The sequence below is a fragment of the Hippocampus zosterae genome, chromosome 21 (assembly GCF_025434085.1).
Source record: "Hippocampus zosterae strain Florida chromosome 21, ASM2543408v3, whole genome shotgun sequence".
Taxonomy (NCBI): Eukaryota; Metazoa; Chordata; class Actinopteri; order Syngnathiformes; family Syngnathidae; genus Hippocampus; species Hippocampus zosterae.
The window spans coordinates 7,174,038-7,194,351 of NC_067471.1; the positions used below are offsets into that span (position 1 = coordinate 7,174,038).

Here is a 20,314-nt window from a genome sequence, read left to right on the forward strand (position 1 = left end):
AGCGCAATGCCGGGTTACATTAACCCCGCAGTCGCTTCAACGCATTGCACGTTGCTAGTTAGTTGCTATGTTGTAGCTATTAGCACGACAGCCATTCCTTCGCTGGGAGGGTGACCCGCCGTCCAAGTTGGACAAAAATACGCTGTGAATTTCCTCCTGATTGTACACATGAAACAGTCAACAGCTGGCAACTCCAAGACAACGGATCTCGCCTAGTAAATTTCGAGCGTGTTTCCCTTCCTCTGTTAGCTTAGCCAGCTAGCTAGCAGCTCAAGTGCCACCCGGTTCTTGCCCCCACTCTCTGTGCAAACCGTCACCTGCCCGGCTGGAGGACCATGGCGATGAGACAGACTCCGCTCACCTGTTCTGGTCACACTCGGCCTGTCGTGGATTTGGCCTTCAGTGGAATCACCCCTTATGGCTACTTTCTCATTAGCGCCTGCAAAGGTGAGACTGGCATACTGTACAGTACTCTGGTCTATTGTGGAACGCTATTGATTAAGTCCGTATTAAATACTGAGTTTTCTATTCAAATTGTTTTGTTCCAGGAAATTACCAATTTTCCTTCATTTCTAATATGGCCTTGGGCATTATCATCTGTAGTCTGTCCCCTAACTTTGTAAACATAATGCAGTGCAACCCCAGCCAAACAAACCTGGTCTTGATCAAGATGGTTTGCAATATTTTAGGTGGTGCTCACTCAGTTGAAATCTCTCTGGGATTAACATCACGCCACATGGAGGATTTCCAGTCAGGTTTTAAGATGACTCATAGCACCGAGGCGGGCCTATTCGTAGTTTTTAATGACATCCAATTTTAGGGCACCTGCTGTTTTCATTGTACAGTATTTGCAAAACAAAAGTTATAGTGTTTGGTCCCAGTGCGTGTCTGTATGATTTATTTTTACTCCATATACAGAACTTTGTGTGCGGCAATGGTTGTTTTAAAGTGCTGCATAAATAAATCACTTTGGTCGTATTTCTTTTCTGTTCAGATGGCAAGCCCATGTTGCGCCAGGGAGACACAGGAGACTGGATTGGAACGTTTCTGGGTCACAAAGGTGCTGTCTGGGGAGCCACTCTGAACACTGACGCCACCAAGGCAGCCACTGCCGCGGCAGACTTCTCAGCGTGAGTGGACAAATGCACAAAATCATTCCCTAAACCGGAGAGAAATAACTGTAGCGTGGCAAATGTTTAGTAATGCACTTATTATATTTTCCAGAAAAGTGTGGGATGCAGTCAGTGGTGACGAAGTCCTCACATTGGCACACAAACACATCGTGAAGACGGTCACCTTTACTCAGGTGAGTGTGGAAGCTTTAATCGTTTAAAGTAGCCGTTTACCCATTTACAGTCTATTTATGCATCTCCGTCAAAACCTTTTCAGGACAGTAACTGTTTATTGACTGGAGGAAATGATAAGCTCCTGCGCATCTATGATCTCAGCAGCCCCGATGCCGGTGTGTAAATCGGCGAAATTATGTTATTTTATTTGGTGCTCAATCAGCGCAATAGATTACAGAGCCCCTCTGGTACTAAAGTATTTCCGTCTGAAATGCATTTATGGGTACATATTTGGTGTTTACAGCACCACAGGAGATTGCTGGTCATACCTCACCTATCAAGAAGGCCCTGTGGTGTAATGATGACAAACAGATTCTCTCAGCAGCGGAGGATAAAACCATACGGTCAGTGAAGCGGCGCCTCCTGGATGAGCAGAAAGTGTCGTGAGAATTATACATTGAAACATTCCTCGATACAGTGGTGAACGAAAGATGCAATGGTTTTATAATCGTATGCAAGCACCGGACGTAATAGTAATAGTCTGAATAGTCAGTGCCAATGTCCAATGCCAAACGGCCATTGTATTTTTGACGAAACGTTTTTTTTTTTTTTAAATTTTGAACGTGACCAGACTGTGGGACAGGACCTCCATGGAGGTGGTGAAGACGTTGACGTTTGACACGTCCGTGAGCAGCATGGAGTACGTGGTTGACGGCGAGGTCCTTGTGATCACATATGGGAAGACGATTGCTTTCTACAACGCTCTCAGGTATGTCACAGCGAGGGCCACATCATTTAAAAAATAAATTAATAAATAAAACTTTGTTTGGGAATAAATAACAATGGAACTCATCTGCAATGTCATTATGCAGCCTTGACCCGATCAAGTCTGTGGATGCCCCAGCGACCATCAACTCGGCATCGCTCCACCCAGACAAGGACTTTTTTGTCGCAGGCGGAGAGGACTTCAAGCTCTATAAATACGACTATAGCACCAAGGAGGAACTGGGTAAGAGGTTTTGCTGTTTGGCAATTCTTTCAGGAGCAATTATGTTTGAATCAGACATCTGTTTCACGTGGAACATGTTACGATGTACACCCAACTTTTTCCTCCCCATTTCAAAGCACTCTAAATACTTTTTTGTTTTCTTTTCTGATCGCCAAATGTTTGCTTTTGGCTAATTTCTGTCAACTTGTGGCCTTGCCCACTCGCCCTCTAGTATCACATGACTCAGTTTGTGTACTGTGACAGACCTGTTTACACTCGGATCAATAACATGTTTTTTTTTAATGTACAGTCAAACTGGCTGTCTGTCAAAGTTGACTGTAAATTCCTTTTTTGGGGGGGAATTTACACTGCGAGAGGATATTGTTGTTCCATGATCACAAGATAATTAATGGCCAATTCATCCTTAATAGTGCATCTCTGGTGAAATAAAATTTGCATGGGATTGGGAGCCCTCTTGTGGACAAAACTATGCATCACTTGTAAATATGTATCAAATGATAAGTACCTTTTTATGGTGACTTGAGTGGTCTTGTCAACGCCATAATGTGTTTCTCTCATCCACAGAATCCTATAAAGGTCACTTTGGTCCCGTGCACTGTGTCCGCTTCAGTCCGGATGGCGAGCTGTACGCCAGCGGCTCTGAGGACGGCACACTTCGTCTGTGGCAAACAGCAGTGGGGAAAACCTATGGCCTTTGGAAATGCGTTCTTCCTGGTAAACCTGCCGCTTTCATTTCAAGCCTTTTTTTTTTCTTCTATGTAGTCACCATGTCTGTTTTTGTGCCACTCTTCAGAGGAGCTTGCGGCAGAGAACACGGAGCAGATATACACCTCACCTCCTGAAATTAAAGCCTAAAGACGGAGAGAAGCGTGCTGCTGATTGGGGGAGGAAAACAAGACCCGAGGAAGACGCAGCTGACACGGCGGTCCCGGTTGAGTTCTATCAGGCCCCAGCAAGGACAAGAGTCCCGAGCATCTCCATCTATCAGGAACTGATGTTGAAAATGTGGCCGACTTGTTGTCTGTTATGCAACACACATCAACACACACACACAGATACACATTTATGCAGGCATGTAGACAGTAAGGGCGACAGAGACGAGCAGTAGAGCTATACGTGCGTGCCGCTCATTCGTAGCTGCCTGCTTTGTCTCTGATCAGCCCGGTTGGTATGTCGGCTTCAACATGTCACCACGTGGACATTGATAAGTTCAATTTAGGTTCTATTTCATTATTTAATGAGCTGGAGCCAGGCTGTTGTTTTCAGTTCAATCGCAATACGAGAGCCTGTTGTGCCACGTAAGAGCTTTTGTTTAATCGCTTTAAGGATTCGCCGCTGCTGTGCTCGTAAGAGACGGGTTATGTCTAAGTGTCAAAAGAATGTTTTGTGACAAAAAGTGGAAGAGGAAGAAATGTCACCGTTTGACTTTTTGGTTTGTTTATCATTAACCAGTGGTTGAATAAAGAAATTTGTTGCCGTTTTATGTCAATGTAAAGCACATCAAGCCAATCGGTGCTTTGTAGTTATTGCGTGAGAAAAATCGGAAGTGGGAATTTTTGATCAAGTAACGCGGAGATTTTTATCAGCCCAAAAAGCAACCTTGGAAAAAAGGATTTTGATTTGATGAACCCGACTCGAAGGGTTATATTTTAAAATTGTTGCAGCCATGACTTGTCTTGAATCGTCTTTTATGACAGGTGTAGCCCCAGATATAAATCCATTTGATGCTGCTGAAAATGTGTTTCGTTGCATTTTATGGACTTGGATAATTTGGCCTTTGGAGAGCTTTTACATGATGGACATTGACCCTTCACATTTTGCAATCCAGCACTATAAACCTTTAAATCCAAATCAAATCCGCACCCTAATCCTGTTTCATTATTGGCAGCGGTGGTATTTTGGTTCATTAGAGCCATCTCTCATCTCTCATTGTTTGCTTCTGTGCACGGGAGTCAAACACCAATATTGTACGATGGGAAAATATTGCCGCTGACGCGATTGACAGCGGGCAGCACCAAGCCGCAACATTTTCCAGTGGCCCTACGATACCATCGTTCTGAGAAATTGCGCCGGTGGCGGGGCTGGAGCTGCTTACGGCAGCATTTTTAATTCAGAAATATTTACAGTGTACTCCATCCAGTCAATGAACACGTTGAATTGATTGCAGGCCTCCATTCATTCACACCCACCCCACCCCCCCGTTCATCAAATTGGCGTGACCTATCGCTGCTGGCATCACAAAGAAGGCGGGGGGAGCAGGGAGACTTTCCCCATCTTGAGGATATAAATATGAGGAGGAGGAAGAGCAGCAGAAGTGATTCAGGACCTTTTCACCCTTCTCGACACCGAACCTGTGCGCTATCTTTCACCATGAATGTAAGTTGCGTAAGATTGACTTCAATTCCACATTTGAAGGTCTAATTTTTTTTATTTTTTTTTTTAAAGGTTTTGATTAACGTCTTTAGCGTTTCTTCCAGGCTGTTTGGGGTTGCGGTTTTCAGTGTTTATCATCCTTTTGACTTCTTAACCAAAATTGCACATTCTGCAAAAGAATGTTGTGTCCTGTTATACTGCAGAAATGACATTTGATCATGCTGTAACATGAGTATACTCGAGTATTAAAATTGATTGCCCTTTTCTAACCCCCGCAGGGTTTGAAGACCATCACTTTAACTTATATTCTGACTCTCTTACTGGTTGCGTTTGTCACACAAACCTGGAGTGCGCCGAAGGTTAGGTTTATTTTCCTTTCTTTAACACTACCGAAAATATGAACAATGACAAATCCAGATTTTTGCAATTCATTTTAAAAATATATATTTTATGCATACATCTAAAATTGGGTATAAAATTTATACGCAAGTTGATGTTTTTTTTTCCCCCGTGACTTTTAGGGCTCCTTCCAAAGGAGAAACTGGACACCGCAGGCTATGCTGTATCTCAAAGGCACTCGTACGTACTTGCAGCTCAACTCCCGTTTTCGTTCATTCCAAAGTTTTAGCCTGCGAGTTTCATGCGATGCTTTTTGATTCTGCGCAATTTTCTCAGAAGGACGCAGGTTCATCTCAGAGGACCGAAAAGAGGGCGATGTGTATGACACTTTACATTTAGGTACAACCTTACATTGCTTACATAAGTCAAAACTGAATTGTCAAATATTCAACAGACTTTAAATTGTGCACTGGTGTGCCGAACTCCGTTTGGGTTGGCTCCAGTTCCTCGCGACCTTAAATGATCAATACGGTACAAGAAGCCAGAGTCATGGTTAGTTAAAAACAACGGGAAATGTAATACAATAAAAGAATCGGCGACATTGAGGTATTTTTAATGACTGCCTCTCTCACAACGTCCAATAAACAACGTTGCGCTCAAGAGGAACAAATTTAAACTGTCCGTAATAAATCGGCACTCCGTTTCCTAACAGAGACCCGCAGTCAGAACACAGAGAAGCTGAACGTGGACCAGGCTGCCACTATTTTGCTCAACTTTTTGCAGCAGGCCAGGGATGGGGGTAAGCGAAGCACCGCGTGGAATATCTCGCTTGTTCTATATTATTTATTCAATCATTGTTTTAGATTTTTTTTGGGGGGGGGGGGGTGCACCCAGTGATGATAGTTCCAGAAATTATTTTCTTGCAGTAACTGCTTCGAATAGGTTGGGCGCAAGAGTTCCATCCTTTTATTATTTTGACACTTAAATACAGTTTCATTGATCATTGTGGCGTTTTCTTTCCGCGACCGACTTTTATCCTCTGTGTATATATAAACAATTCTGAAGATAAGAGCAACTAAAAGAATCTAGACAAGTTGTACGAATTGATGCACTGCTCCACCTGAAATGTGATTGTCTCGATGTCTTTTTTCGCGGAGCTGATGAAAACCTCGAGGAGGTGTACTTCCAGGAGATGCCGGTGTGGAAGAGAGAATACTTCTGAAAGTGCGCCGCTCCCTGGTTTGACGGATGTTGTCGTCCATTTCTGCGCCGGGGGGAGAAGAACGGATGATTTGTACATTGTATCGCCGACTCTGAAAACTGTACATTTGAAGTGTGACGTTTTAATAAACTGCAAGCACCATTTTTGTGACGTTGCCTGAAGTTGCATTGGTGGGTTACTTACTGCATCGATGTTAACGCGCAATATCATCACGATCCAATTCAAGAGCTGTCAGCTATTAAAATTTTATTATTGTGTCTACAGGTTGCATGTTGAGAAAATATTTAAATACAAGTGAACCAAAACACAATTGTATAATATTGGTATGTATTTAAAACTGTATATTCAAAATGAAAAAAATATTTTTTTTTTTATTAGTTCAGACGTCTCCTGGACACCTCCAGGTGTGAAGTGCATTTTTCCCCAGAGTTGAAAATATTAATGTGCGTCTATTAATTTATTCAGTCGTCCACTCAGGTCAATTTTAAATGTTTGCTATCACTTAAAGCGACTCAGTCCTACATTGACATGTCACTCACATTTAAATAATTGAAGTCTGACCTTACCCTCTTTAGGAATCCTGGAAATCAGTAAAAATCTCAGTTTTTGTCTTCTGGCGCCGTACCCAGGACGAAGGGAGCCTTGATGTTCAGTCGGTCCTTTTCGGCCTCCTCGTCTTCATCGTAGGGTTCATCATCATCGTCGTCGTCCTCCACGTCGCTGTGGTGGGGCGTGGAGTGGACCGAAACCGACGGAGAGGGGGGCACCGAGTAAGGCCGGGGATAGCGGAAACCTTCCATCTGTGGATAGAGAAGATGAATATTGGGATTTTGTTTTTAATTGTCAATTAATGCCCAAAAAATGCGGGACGGATACAACCGCATCCACATTTCTCAGAACAGGAGCGCCTCTAAAAATTCAAAGGACGGTAAAAACAAAAGCATGTTTTCTTGGGATGATAGCAGCACAATTTTATTCATTTATTTTACTTTGTTCACAAAATACACACAGCTCGACTAATGTGGAGCAGCGTAACGTTGTGTTGACATTTCATTGGCTGTGGGGAAATGTCTGATTTTTGTCAATACCCTAACCCATTAGTAATTTGGAGCTTAGGATCTGACCTTTAAAGGCGCCATTGGGTCCACTTTAAACTTGTCAGGGAAAGCTCTGCTCAGCGCAAGGAGGCGTGCGTGAATGTAGAACTGTAAATGAGAAGTCAATAATTTCGTTAGCAGTTAGTTTATTAGAGAAAACACACTTTTAATGCAATGGCTTTCAAAGCAAGAGTTTATAAGTTCCAAATCTTTGTTGTGGCCAACGCAACCATTTGAGAATGTCCTGAAGAAAAAAAAAAAGAAAACCACTGTACACTCCACAATAGCAGTTTGGATTATGTGAGCCCGGAAAAAAAAGACTAAAAACATTTGTCATCTATTGGCAGCAAGCTCCAGCGACAATCCCGCAAAGGGCAGGATTAAATTCCCGACCATCTATTAAACTGAATAGAGACCGTTTTGCGTGAACAAACCCGTCCCAGGTATCTCCAGTCCAACAGGTCAGACAACCTCTCCGCTCGATTGCGTTGGATGATGCGCTGACGCCGCGACTGCTGGCAAAAACTGAACATGAACTGAGTCAGCTGGTTGCAGGACTCATCGGCAGAACGGAACCGCCGGTCCACAATGTAAATACCTGAGAAAAGAGTGAAGGGAAAAATTAAAAAACTATGTCGCGACGCTATTTTAGTTGTGCGTGTGTTTACACACCATAGGCGGCAGGGTCTGATACATGTTCCTCCATGAAGCACCCAAAACCAGAAAGGTTTGTCGTCACACTGGGAATGCCCATTACTGTGCATTCACCTGAGGAATAGTACAAGAAATGAAAAACGACAATATGGCCACCATAGTGGTAGCAACAACAAACTACAAGTATTGAAAACATCGCTTATCTGACTGTCCTGAGCGTACCTGGTGTGTATCCCCAAGGCTCATAGTAGGAGGGGAATACGCCGAGGTTACAGCCACGGACAAAGTCCTCATAGTCTAGCGGCAGCAGAGGACTGGTAGAGGACAGGAATTCGGGATGGAAGATCACCTGGGGAGGAGAAACGCATCATGAGAGCTTTAGAAACAGTACAGTTCAGGTCATTGTGGATTGAAATCCAAATAGGCAACAAGTAAAACTCTCACAGGAAGGCGATCGATAAGAGAGTACCTTAACACGGTCGTTCCTGGAATTGAAGAGGCCGATCCGTCGGATGTTTGCGAGGATGGGATCTGATGAGTCATCAAGCATGTTGTGGGTTGTCACTGGAGGGAGGCTGTGTCTCTGTCAAAAGAGCGCACATTAGGATAATCCATTCTCGACAAATAAAAGGCATTTTGCCTTTGAAGTCTGTTTTCATCACCAACAAAAACTGGTTTTAATTTTTTTTAATGAAATAATGTAGTGTAGAACTGTAGCTGACATTTAAAGCTGCAATGCCAACCCAGACAGCAGCCTGGACCGGAGAGCGTGACAGTCAATGGTTCTGAAACTTTGTGAAATAAACAAGGGGGTTATTGCAAAGTGTGTGGGGGGTGGGGGGGTGATGAAAACTGGGGTGGCAGCGGATGAAAAACGACCAATCACAACAACTCATTCTCGAGTTAGCGATGAGGACATTCAGTCCATCATGCCCGCCGGACATTTGTAGTGAGTCCCATTTGCACTCAATTTCAAAACCTCTGAAATATTGACATTAACATAAATTTCTTTCATTGAGAAAGACCTTTGAATCGGATTTAGATTTCAACTCTCTGTTATGACGTAGATCACACTGACACAACCAGTCGATTAAACCAGAGTCTGGGATAGGAGACGGTAATTGGGTCTCAGTTAAGTTATTGCGCCGACTTTCATTCATGGTTTACCACACATGAGGATCTACCTCATACCTCTTTCAATAATTCAGTAGTAGTGGGCGCCATCACTCTCATTGATAGCTACTTGGGAAATGTGGATCCATTCAGAAAAAAACAAAATAGATGGAGCTGAGGTTGTACACGCAGCCCAGAATAATAATAAAAATGAAAAAAAAAATAGTAGTTCAGATGACAGTATTGTACCTGAGTGGCGTAGATGGCCCTCTTCATTATAGTGAAGTCATCCCGGTCCAGAATGGAGTTCATATCGGGGATCTTGCCTCTGATCACCCACACCAGTTATTTAAACCAGATTTTAATCACAAAAAACTCAAAGCTTATTTTATTCCCAAAAAATTAAAAACGACTCACATTAAGAGCGCATCATACAGCCTTTTCCCAAACTTCTCTTTCACAGTGTGGGCCGTATCCCTGTGGAGTAGAAACCACACTTGGAAATAATTACACTACGTAGGTTATCTTTTTTTCTGCTCATGGCTTCTTTTATATGGCCAATATTTAATATGTATTTCAAGACAGATATAGGAGTATTTGGGGCACTCAAAAAAAAAGGAGTATTAGGAGAATAAAATCCTAATACGGTAATATTTTTGGATGGGGGTGGGTTTGCTTTTTGCAATAGCGATGGATTGGCTGACAGATTTTAGTTTAAGTGAGACTGGAATCCCCATGAAAGACAATTAAATAAATTCATTAACGAGCATGAAAATAAACCACCGCATGGCATACCAGAGTTGTTTGCGTACAGCTTGCCCCTTCAGGGATTCCACATTGAAGTTGTTGGTTTTAGCTGGCATGATGAAGAAAACGACCACCGTCACATCATTTCTGTGGACCTGAGGCAGGGGATTGAGCAAGAAGAATGCTTTACGCATGGCACAGATTGTTCTGAACAGAAGATTTGCCCTTGGGGGATGGAAGACTCACTCGAAGCAGGTAGTTCAGCCTGGATAGCGACTCGAGGAAAAGATCGGCTCCCTTGTTGGAGAACTCGTAGCGCCCAGCGATGAAGAAGAAGAGCGTTTTATCGAGGTTGAAGTCGAGATGTCTGTTAAAACAAACGCATTGGTTTCGCAAACCAATTGATTCGGTGGACAATTCATTTGTTCATCACCAAGACTCACCCGTAGAAGTGTCCTCGGACAAACTCCTGGATGCGAGCCTTGTTGATGGAGTGTAGGTTCTGAAACTCATGCATGGCTGAGAACTTTTTTACATTCAGTCCATTGGGAGTCACCACATCTGCTCGGTGAACATATTAAAAGGAGCAAAGAAAAACACAAAGACTTCACATCTTTAAAACGTATGCCTCTGAGCGGATTGTCTATTTATATTGCCGCCCCACCCCCCACCCCAGAAAAGTCCACAGAATCATCTAGATCCAAAACTCACACACCGTGAAACCTAAAAGTCTACCTGGCTTCCTATGTAGCATATGATTGGCCTCCACAGCGGTGATCTGCGAGACTGTTGTGAAGACGTGAGAACAATGGACCGCGGCTCTCTCCAAGCAGTAGCGATGGTAAATTTGACGCTCGCCGGCCTCCTTGTCGATGTTGAACTGCAGCGCGTACACACCCACACAGCAACATTTATTAAAACTACAAAGTAGTCAAAGTCTTTTAGCAAGCAGACCACGTTCGCAATCTGCGCATGCAGCTGAAAATGGATAATGCGCTCCAAATGATTGCATCCATAAAACTGATGAACAAAATATGGATTCGCCGGTTCAGGTCGAACAGTGTACGCTTGTTGTCAATCATCCACTCAACCGGTGACTGGCCTTTCGCTCCAATGTTGACCTTTCCAATGGGCCAATTACAAAACCCCATTCACACACATTTCAACCCCTTTAAACAATACTCAAAGTGCTTGTAAAGGTCTACAGACTGCGGTCAGTTTCCACGAAACAAAACGACAATTGACGATATTCAGTTTAAGACCTTCAAGTGCGGTTAGGGCGATTCCCTAATTCCTTGGCATAAACTTTACCTTATCTAAGTTATTGTAGAAGTCAACATTCCCAGCGCAGAGATATCGTCCCAGCAGAGTTGCATGAGTAGTGAAGACGGTTGCCATGGGGATCTTCCGAGAGCGACAGAGAATAAGCCCGGGACCTGCCTGCCACTCATGGAAATGAGCGATGACGTTGGGCTTGTCTCCAAGCAGGTCTGTTAACTGGAAACAAAAGGGCATCATTATTTTTTCGATACATCTGTTACTGAATGATTGAGAAAGGTTATTGGGAGGGGGGAAAAAATGGGGACCTCTTTGAAGAACCAGGCAATCAGCGAGCCCAGGATGAGCGAGTCATTTGCTTCGCGGTCTTGGTAGGGCAGACCAATGTTGCAGGTCTCCCATAGTTCACCCTTCCAGCGGTCCAGGTTCCAAGCGGCTGTTCCAATGTCAAAAAGGATCACATAGGGGCTGCCCTCAATTAGCCAGCGGCCAAAGTAAGCCTAAAACAAAGAGCGGGCAAAAAAGTCATTTGCTGTATAATTTCTGAGCTTCAAAATATATATTCAGGTGTATCTTCAGATGAATGCAACAATTTTCTCCTTCATCCTCACATCTGGCCAGACCAGGATGCAGTCACGATGGGCCATAGTGTACAACTGCCATCTAGTGGTTACATGTATTAACGGCTGAAGATATATTATGGGGGAAAAATAATGTGCGTGTTCATAATGTCACAAACCTGGCAGCCATTCTGGATCAGAGCATCCAAGGCCTTCTTGATTGGAGGAAAAGGCGGCTCGCAGGCTTCCACCTGAGTCTTGAAGTTGTGTTCAAAATAGGGCCCCAACATGAAGTAGTTCTCCCCCCATTCGTCCACAGTGATCTTGGCCTTGGTCTGAATCACAGTGTAAATTCCTCCGACTGTACCAAACACAAACCGAGACCAATTAGTGATCCCACCCATTCATTTTCAAAAATCCAGACACTTCATGTTTGAATATTTAATTCAGAGCGCTGCAGTGTTTTTTTTTTCTTTTCTCCTCCAGTGTCTGACCCACAGCAGAAAAGACTGTTATGAAAGACCATTAATGCTCAGCGAGCCCACAATGACGTTGAAATGACGTCTCGGAGGACAGCATGAGACACCTGAATGGCCTCCGAACTGGACGACGTGACCAGTTAGGGTTAAATTACATTTCGTTTTCTTTTGAAAGTGAGAAGGTGCTACCGTGGTCATAACGTGGTTTTAGAAATGCATGGCGTTATCGTGAAAATGGTGAAGTCCACATATAGGAATAGCTGGTGCCTAGCTTAATGTGTAACTTTTAAAAGGCATTGAACTGTCTCCATTTTCTCTGGCTTTCAATATTTACTCTTGCGTGGAGTTGCAGTCGCACGTGTTTTGAAGGAACACACACACACACACAAAACTCTCAATGTAATGCCCCCAAAATTAGGTCTAAAAGAAAGAATCGAAACAATATTCATAATGGACAACGGGAACAAAAACGTTGAACCTTTATTGGTGACTTCCCAGGCGACCTCGAAGAGCAGCAGGTCCTCCACGGGCAAGTCATCCTCCTCCCATGCTGGCAGTACGCCACTTAAAGATGTCATCGACAAAGACCGTGACAGAGGCATCTTCACTGTAAACAAACAAACCGCTAAAAAAAAACGCCAAAAAACGTTTCTGATAAAGTTGCAGAAAGCTTTTTCTCAACAGGAGACTCGGTATTGGACCTTCACGAGAGAGAAGGACAAGATCGATATGGTGTGACGGGGTATGAACTCCCACTCTGCCTTCTGCCGCCAACCTTTAGCCCACATAAACACAAACCACGTGATAACAAAATTGGGTTTAGTGATGTCATGCATGAAGCTGATTGGGAAATGAAGTCGGAAGTGGAAGTATTCCCGGTAAGTATTAAAATTACTTAAAGAGGGTCAAGTGATATTTTACATTGATACAACACATGAAAAAAATATAGTACTGGAGTTGTTTGCAATATCTTGCTAGAAAAGCAAACACTGATCAAAATAATACTTCTTTCCTGATATCTGTTCCAATAAGCGTAAATGTGGAATTTCTTTGCATTTTACGGGAATGTTTTGAAATCACAGTTCTCGGCATACATCAATTTCGAATCCAAACCCAGCAATGACACAGCGACGTTGAATCACTGTTCCCTTTACGTGAAATAGATGAACCCAAACTACAAACTGAGGTGTCAACATTTTCTGAGAAAAACGAATGAATGATGCATTTCCGCACGGCAATTTACGGAAATGCGGGTGAATGTGATTGGCTGCGAGCTACCGGGGTGCGGGGTCACCTCTTCGAGTGGGATATAAAACAAGTCGCAATGGATGACGGTGATCATATCGTTGGAGTAGCAAAATATTAACCACATACTTTTGCAGCTTTCGGGACACAAGAGAGGAAGCGAGGGTCTTCTTCTCACAAGATGAAGTTTGCAGTTGTAGTTATGATGTGTGGGTTGATTTTTGGCGAAGATGCAAGGTGTCTCGGAGCAGCTCTGTCAGGATTTCTACCTGAGCAGGAATCACAGGGAACGGGTAACAACTTCTGCTCTCCATACAGCATTCCGCTGCTTGCCCATTTAGTTGTTATTTCTTATCTTACAGGTATGATCTTGATTCTCCACCTTTTCCATTAGATTCCGTCCGTTCCAGAAGAAGCGCCGTGGGAGACTTTTTGGAGGATCCCAACCTTTGTTTCTCCCTGAGAGAAAACGACACCCAGCAGCAGCTCCTGTGCAACGACCACAGGAACAAATTCAACGTCAACCCATTCGGCCTTCGCTTTGGCAAGCGCTACAATCATCCGTTCATCTACAGGAGAGCTCTTCAGAGAGCCAGAACAAACAGATTTTCACCTCCAACACTTTTTCCACGACAACTGGAGGTGCTGACCTGAAGATGATTTTGACTTTGTGTGTGCCATGTTGGACTACGAATAAAGTGGCATGGGAAAAGTGAAAAAGAAATCACATTACTTAATCTCAGTAGTTATTGGACACTCTAGTAAGAGCAATGTAAAATTATTAAAACGCTTTACTGTACTTTTAGTGGTGAGTAAATTTGACACAAGGTGGCAGTAAAATGTCGTTCACTGTTATCTCCCCCACTTTTTTTAAACCTGTAATGTAGTCTTGCTGTTGGACACAGCAAAAAGATAAAACCGAGAGTGTTATTTCATTTCATACAATAATCCACATTATTTATGTGAAGTCAGACTTCGATTTTTGTTTTGTTGAGGCTTATGGTATTTATTCGTTTTTTGTTTTCAGTCATCATTTACTAATTATAGTTAGGTTCAATGTTCATATATCTGACGTTCATTAATTCAAGGGCACTTCTGTTAAATGGTTTTCACCTTCAGTAATTTGTGATGAGTCATTTCCAGTTTTTACAGAACAAAATATACACAAATAGCCAATTTTGAGTCAAATGAAAGTTAATTAACTCACTTCTTGGTTTCTTCTTTGATCTTCCAGGCTTTCTATCGCGCTTCTTGGTTTCATGAACATTGATGCTAGTAGCATGTGAAAAGCACAGCCAAGCCGCTGAACCACAACTGAGCAGCTAACGTTAGCTGTCGTAATTTGCTAATATTACCTCGAATATATACAGTATATGAAATTTATATCCTCACATTTTATCGAAATGGAAAACCTGAAACGTAAACTCACTGTTTCAGGGTCGACAAGCCGCTTTTGGTGAATTCCCGCCACAACAAACCATAGACAATGAACACAAAGTAGATGCTCGACCTGTCACTCAAAAAAATCATCAGTTCGTGTCAAAAATTAATCAGCCAATCAGAACGCATTTCTTATCAAACACACCCACCTGTTAGTGTCATGCGAAATATCGCGAGAGAAAAGTCTGGAAGCGGAAACGAGAAACGATATCACTGATACACAATAAAAATAAAATAAAAATCCAACAAGATAATTTTCTAGGAAAATTGCACTGACACCAGATATTATAAATGGACTACTAAGAAGGAAAAATAAGATAAGATAAGATATCCTTTATTTGTCCCACACTGGGGAAATTTACAATACAACTTCGATGTAATTTTAAAAATGTGTTCAGAAATCTCTGATGGACTGAAGAGTTCTCAAATGGTGGTTAAATACAAATGTTACATTTGATTGAAAAAATGTCACAAATCAATTAAAAAATATACACAAAACAATTATTGTCCATGGGTTGAATTGCTTTATTAAGTAACAATTGATTGCTTGAAAGACAATGTGCTTAGGGTTCAATCACACTTTTGGTGTCTTTTGTACAGACTTAAATGTTCTCTAGAATTTCAGATTAATAATACATGGTACATAGACAAGGAAAACTGCATATGTGGAGTCTTGGGCTTTGATCCAGACATCGGGTTCTGTTTTGGTCAGTGTGAAAGAGCAACAGGCTCAGGATCCAGTTTGGTTGTGCTTAAAAGTACACCGATATTGACTACTACACACCCACAATGGTTCAATTTATTAGTCATTTAGGAAAAAATGTGCCTGTGTTTTGAAAGCAAAAAGCACCAGCCAATACTTCAGGTTACACGACACCATCCAAAATCACTGACGTTGTGCTTTAAAAGAATTGTGAGGTTTGACCGAGAGGAATCTAACAAGATGACATTGTGCATGATGACAGGTTTCTCTGGATCACGGTGATCTGTCAGTGTTTAAACATCCTTGAGGTCTCTCTGGATGCCCCAGAGAGTGTCAGCGCTCTTTTTTATCTGAGCCACTTCACCGTCCGTCAGGGTCATGTTGACGACGCTGCCTACACCACTGCTATTCAGAACGCAGGGCAGAGACAGGAAGACCTCCTCTCCGATCCCATACATGCCCTTAGGAGACACATGGAGAGTATAAGGTTATAATAATTTGGAATTTTAATTTCAACTGAGCATGCATGCGTCTTACCTTGACCATGGTGGAAACTGGGTGAACACGGCTCATGTTCTTGACGATGCTCTCAGTCAGGTCGGCCACGCTCAGTCCAATGGCCCAGTTGGTGTAACCCTTCAGCTTGATCACTTCATAGGCACTAGCACACCATGTGGCACTTTGTTACTGTAACGCTTGATGGCATGTGTCTATAGATTCAAAACAACTCATTTTGCAAACAAAAACAAAATCGTTACCACTGAGTCTTTTCATCATTACGTGTGAGTGATTACCCAGTAGCCTGAGCCCTGCTGCATTAAGCCCACAACGATCCCACGGGGCACTTTATACTAAAAACCCGTCGTCCCCGCTTGGCCTCAAATATCAGAGGCACTCCAGTTTTCCCACAGCGACAGCAGCATCGACTACAATCAATTTATGTATTCACTCTCTTTAAACGCTCTATGCTATGCTATCTAACCCCAGTAGCAGGATAAACATTACAGTGATTAGCAGACATGATAGTTAAACAAATCTCTATACATCCTATATGTGACTATATATACATTTTCACATGGCATACCTGTCCACCACAGCTTTATGTGTGGCCTTCCACTGTTCTTTATCATCATCGCTGCCGATGTCGGGATTCAGCTTCTGCAAATTGACCCCGGCGACATTTGCACCACTCCACACAGGCACTGGAATAGATGAAGCACAATACTTCTCTGGGTTCATTTGAGATGGACTGATGTAAAGTGGGAAAAGTGTGCTGTGGCGTGATGAGTCCACATTTCAAATTGCGCGTTTTGTTCTCAGAGGTCAAGGCATGCTAGATAATGATGGACAGCTGAGCTGATTCATTGCCGAGACTCACCGCTGGTGTCTCCGTGCTCACCCAGCACCCAGCCATTGAACGAGCTAGCGTGGATGCCAAGGCGTTCAGCCATCATGAAGCGAAAGCGGGCAGAGTCCAAATTGGTGCCACTCCCGATGACGCGGTGTTTGGGCAGGCCGCTCAGCTTCCAGGTCACGTAGGTGAGTATGTCCACTGTGTGTCATCAAATGGCGTTGAATAACAATTGTGTACTGCAACGACTGCCAACCACGTGCAGCTGATTTCTGCCTACCAGGGTTGGACACAACGATGAGTGTGCATTGTGGGCTGTGCTTCATTATCTGAGGGATGATGGACTTGAAAACGTTTACGTTCCTCTGCACCAAGTTGAGGCGGCTCTCGCCCTCCTGCTGACGGACTCCGGCAGTCACCACGACCAAGCGAGAGTTGGCCGTCACTGCGTAGTCTGGAGGAGCAAAATGAGATCCTTTGTAAATGATGAATGACGAGTAAGCCGCAGAGAGAATGCTAGTCTGTGAGAGCATTCTGACCTTTATCCGCTACAATCTTGGAGGTCTTGAGAAAAAGGCTGCCGTGCTGCAGGTCCATCACCTCCCCTTTCAGGCGATCCTCCATCACATCCACCAGAGCCAGCTCATCACACAGATCCTTGCAAAGTGAGCACAAGCATCATCAAGTAAAAAAAAATAAACTGAAAAAAGGTGAAAAAATACACATATAAGGCGTCAAATTGTCGCTGTACTTTGTATGCTGAGTGCCTTACCCGCAGGAGGATGCTGATGGCGCAAGCCATGCCCACCTGGCCCACCCCGACCACAGTCACTTTGTTCCTGGGGGGCTCTGTAGAGCTACCCGGCAGAGGGCTGATGAGTTTCTGTAGCACCGAGGACATGATGGAGCTGCAGGGAAGGCATGGAAAGGAGTCATTGTTGCCAGATAATGATTTTTTTCTGACTCCAGTGGTGACTGTTGTCCCCAAAAAGCGACAAATGATGTCACTTGCGACAAAAAAAAAAAAACAGGTAACATAAGCAGAGATTTTCACAGGCAAGCCCAATTGAAGGCAATAGGCTTGTACAGCAAAAAATCATCCATCAACGGAACTATGCAAACGTCCTGGATGATATCAAGGTCAAATGCTTGTGCTGGTCACAAAATGGGGACACTCTGCACAGCTGAAATGACTTTCTCATCTGCGGATGCTAGTTATTTACAGATAAATTACATTCTTGCTGCTGGAGGCTGTAAATTTCCCCATTGTGGGACGAATAAAGGATATCTTATCTTATAAACCATCCACTTTAGTGTAATGTGCTTCAAGTCTGTATTGGCCTCCTATGATTAAAATGCATTGCCTGCCAATGATATATTAAATCCCAGGTTCGTGTGTGTACGTGTGTGTCTCATTTTATTTATTTTTGGGTTTTTTTTCACGTGGTAGAGTAAAGGAGGGTCTGAAAATGGCCCCACTGCGTGATAATAGCGAGTCGGTAAATATGGTAGATTTTGGATTATTTAAGTGCTGCTGATCTTATGTAATAGGCCACCCATTATGCAGAATTTGAGATTCATTTTTTTTCCGGTGACTGTGCATGATAAGAGATTAATCCGCGACTCGCGCATGATTTTAGTTAGAAATAAAATAAATCTGCGCAGCGAGCGCACACTTGACATCGCAATTAAATAAATAGCTCGTTATTCCGTGATATAGGTGTCGGCTACTAACCGCGCCGTTCACTATCAACTACCAAAAAGGGGCATTTTTAATTTTGTTTTTGTCACGCGTGTGACCAAATAACGTGATGAATGTAACTTGGCAGCGCATTTCAACTCAACGCATCCATCGCTGGTGCGGCGTCGATCACGTATCTCGACGGACCACCGCAACGAACATTCCAATATATCATAGATAGGGGAGACTTACATTTTCTGGCGCTTTTAAAATCCGTTATTCGGACGTTGTCGCGGGCAGGTGGCGAGGCTGAGTGGAGGCTGGCGGGGAATTAAAATGGGAGGAGGAAGAGGAGGGTGGCTTGGACCGCCGGGAGGATGCCAATATGGGGGGAATCGTGAGCATGAGGAGTCAGACGTGACGAATTTCAGCCTCTTTTTTGCCACGGCAGATAGTGCGGCATTGTCGCCTCAGCTAAATAGTTGAGACAATATCCTAAACAAGGTTGCATTGTCAATTTCAGGAATTAGTGAGCAAAACCATGGCCGGATTTAGAGGATTTTAACACCCCTGAAATATTTGGAATAATTGTATTAAGTGGGCAGTTGGTACATTCAGGCACTCAACGCTGGTACTACAACTCCCAGAATGCACCACAACAACTGGTGTATTCCGTACCTGTTGCCGATATTCTATTGACAGCAAAGGCACTCATTATCCCTCGTTGCTTGTTTAAAAACAAGAATGTGTCGTCTGAACATTGTATTATGATTAATATTACCTTTGTGCAATGTGTCACTTTACTGAAAATGGCGTCACAGTGCCAAATGGTCCAGTCTGTGAATGCCACATGACCAAACCCATAAATTTGACAAATAGCCCGTAGCTTCAAATAAGGCCGGTTTCGGACCAATACCGATACCTGGTGTCGATACTCACCCATCCTTGTATTCACAGAACATGAAAAATTGTTTGTGACCATCAAATTTCAACCCAAAATTGTGTTTGGCCAAGCAAAAGAGCTAAAGCTGGTTGCCATTTTTTTTTTAAGTACGTGAGTAAATTTCATGTGTAGCCTCCAATGCGCATTGCACCAACGGTGCCATACATGCATGATAACATGTGCCTCTGCACCCCCCTGCTAATACTGCCCACGTCACACCATGATGGCGGCGGTGATGTAGGCTGTTGTCCAATAGGACGCAGAGGTCGTGCTCCTCTCCCCAGCCAACGGGATTAGAAGGGGCTCATCTCTCGAAGGAACCAATCGGCTGCATCGGGAGCTTTTGTGTGGATGTTTAAGTCCCGGTGCATTTGAACCATGAAGAGAATGAGAGCGAGAGAGACTGTTGGGAGGGGGGGGGGGGGTTAAATTTGGGAGGAGGCGGGGCTGTCGTGCTATTACATAACAACACAAATAGCGGTCATGGAACGTCTCACGCGATTATTTCATGATCCGTCAAAGCTGTCCTCTATATTCTCATTCACACATGGGCAAACATGTTGACATACCTCTGGTAAATGAAAAAAAAATTAAGAGACAGTCGTCTCAGGAAATAGTATAGTTCTAGTAGATCCCTTGCCCTGGAATCACACAGACTAACCCAGAAAGGCCCCATGTCCACGTGACCAGGAGCAAATTCAGTCCGCTCGAAAGCCTCATGGCACAAGGCGTTCACGTCAATGAATGGACGCATGAATGCCTCTTCGCCGCAGCAGTGCCTTTGTTGTTGCTAC

General features: G+C 43.5%; 5 protein-coding genes across 7 annotated transcripts; 3 read left to right on the forward strand and 2 right to left on the reverse strand.

The window, feature by feature from the left end:
* The first annotated feature begins 30 nt into the window (after positions 1-30).
* Positions 31-3,778, forward strand: strap (serine/threonine kinase receptor associated protein). The gene is made up of 9 exons (XM_052055951.1): positions 31-447; positions 995-1,130; positions 1,225-1,306; positions 1,390-1,462; positions 1,591-1,690; positions 1,918-2,055; positions 2,159-2,295; positions 2,860-3,009; positions 3,089-3,778. Exons 1-9 carry the CDS (start codon positions 336-338, stop codon positions 3,148-3,150), a joined length of 990 nt encoding a protein of 329 aa, XP_051911911.1. The 5' UTR covers positions 31-335; the 3' UTR covers positions 3,151-3,778.
* Positions 3,779-4,163: 385 nt separating this feature from the next.
* On the forward strand, positions 4,164-6,317 carry spx (spexin hormone). 3 transcript variants are annotated; one of them, XM_052055954.1, is made up of 6 exons: positions 4,164-4,671; positions 4,947-5,027; positions 5,190-5,247; positions 5,344-5,406; positions 5,720-5,806; positions 6,165-6,317. In XM_052055954.1, the coding sequence occupies exons 1-6, from the start codon at positions 4,585-4,587 to the stop codon at positions 6,227-6,229; spliced, it is 441 nt and encodes a 146-aa protein (XP_051911914.1). In that variant the 5' UTR covers positions 4,164-4,584; the 3' UTR covers positions 6,230-6,317. The 3 variants fall into 3 exon arrangements, with proteins under 3 accessions (XP_051911914.1, XP_051911915.1, XP_051911916.1); XM_052055955.1 differs by having other exon boundaries at positions 5,347-5,406; XM_052055956.1 differs by lacking the exon at positions 5,344-5,406.
* gys2 (glycogen synthase 2) lies at positions 5,837-13,665 on the reverse strand. Its single transcript, XM_052055945.1, has 18 exons — positions 13,532-13,665; positions 12,636-12,764; positions 11,858-12,039; positions 11,427-11,618; positions 11,152-11,337; positions 10,576-10,720; positions 10,284-10,401; positions 10,087-10,207; positions 9,889-9,995; positions 9,511-9,570; positions 9,343-9,421; positions 8,450-8,563; positions 8,203-8,329; positions 7,999-8,094; positions 7,761-7,924; positions 7,354-7,434; positions 6,796-7,029; positions 5,837-6,271 (listed from the first exon to the last, which is right to left on the reverse strand). Coding segments are annotated over exons 1-17 (2,103 nt in total). The 5' UTR covers positions 13,533-13,665; the 3' UTR covers positions 5,837-6,271; positions 6,796-6,828.
* kiss2 (kisspeptin 2) lies at positions 13,553-14,487 on the forward strand. Its single transcript, XM_052055957.1, has 2 exons — positions 13,553-13,695; positions 13,797-14,487. Exons 1-2 carry the CDS (start codon positions 13,584-13,586, stop codon positions 14,054-14,056), a joined length of 372 nt encoding a protein of 123 aa, XP_051911917.1. The 5' UTR covers positions 13,553-13,583; the 3' UTR covers positions 14,057-14,487.
* An 856-nt stretch (positions 14,488-15,343) lies between these two features.
* Positions 15,344-19,086, reverse strand: ldhba (lactate dehydrogenase Ba). The gene is made up of 8 exons (XM_052055152.1): positions 18,830-19,086; positions 17,669-17,804; positions 17,436-17,553; positions 17,177-17,350; positions 16,924-17,097; positions 16,630-16,747; positions 16,083-16,206; positions 15,344-16,006 (listed from the first exon to the last, which is right to left on the reverse strand). The coding sequence occupies exons 2-8, from the start codon at positions 17,795-17,797 to the stop codon at positions 15,839-15,841; spliced, it is 1,005 nt and encodes a 334-aa protein (XP_051911112.1). The 5' UTR covers positions 17,798-17,804; positions 18,830-19,086; the 3' UTR covers positions 15,344-15,838.
* Between the last annotated feature and the right edge of the window lie 1,228 nt (positions 19,087-20,314).

What these genes read in the sequence shown, in the direction of transcription:
- ldhba (XM_052055152.1), bottom strand. Translation starts at nt 17,797, where the DNA reads ATGTCCTCGGTGCTACAGAAACTCATCAGCCCTCTGCCGGGTAGCTCT. An exon ending in CCATCAGCATCCTCCTGCGG is followed by an intron (nt 17,554 to 17,668) that starts GTAAGGCACTCA and finishes TCACTTTGCAAG; the next exon opens with GATCTGTGTGATGAGCTGGC. An exon ending in CAGTTTCCACCATGGTCAAG is followed by an intron (nt 16,007 to 16,082) that starts GTAAGACGCATG and finishes GTGTCTCCTAAG; the next exon opens with GGCATGTATGGGATCGGAGA.
- gys2 (XM_052055945.1), bottom strand. An exon ending in TGATCCAGAATGGCTGCCAG is followed by an intron (nt 11,619 to 11,857) that starts GTTTGTGACATT and finishes TCTTTGTTTTAG; the next exon opens with GCTTACTTTGGCCGCTGGCT. An exon ending in GTCCGAGGACACTTCTACGG is followed by an intron (nt 10,208 to 10,283) that starts GTGAGTCTTGGT and finishes TTGTTTTAACAG; the next exon opens with ACATCTCGACTTCAACCTCG.
- strap (XM_052055951.1), top strand. Translation starts at nt 336, where the DNA reads ATGGCGATGAGACAGACTCCGCTCACCTGTTCTGGTCACACTCGGCCT. An exon ending in GCCGCGGCAGACTTCTCAGC is followed by an intron (nt 1,131 to 1,224) that starts GTGAGTGGACAA and finishes TATATTTTCCAG; the next exon opens with AAAAGTGTGGGATGCAGTCA. An exon ending in TCTCAGCAGCCCCGATGCCG is followed by an intron (nt 1,463 to 1,590) that starts GTGTGTAAATCG and finishes TGGTGTTTACAG; the next exon opens with CACCACAGGAGATTGCTGGT.
- kiss2 (XM_052055957.1), top strand. Translation starts at nt 13,584, where the DNA reads ATGAAGTTTGCAGTTGTAGTTATGATGTGTGGGTTGATTTTTGGCGAA. An exon ending in GCAGGAATCACAGGGAACGG is followed by an intron (nt 13,696 to 13,796) that starts GTAACAACTTCT and finishes CTTTTCCATTAG; the next exon opens with ATTCCGTCCGTTCCAGAAGA.
- spx (XM_052055954.1), top strand. Translation starts at nt 4,585, where the DNA reads ATGAGGAGGAGGAAGAGCAGCAGAAGTGATTCAGGACCTTTTCACCCT. An exon ending in CGCTATCTTTCACCATGAAT is followed by an intron (nt 4,672 to 4,946) that starts GTAAGTTGCGTA and finishes TAACCCCCGCAG; the next exon opens with GGTTTGAAGACCATCACTTT. An exon ending in GTATGACACTTTACATTTAG is followed by an intron (nt 5,407 to 5,719) that starts GTACAACCTTAC and finishes GTTTCCTAACAG; the next exon opens with AGACCCGCAGTCAGAACACA.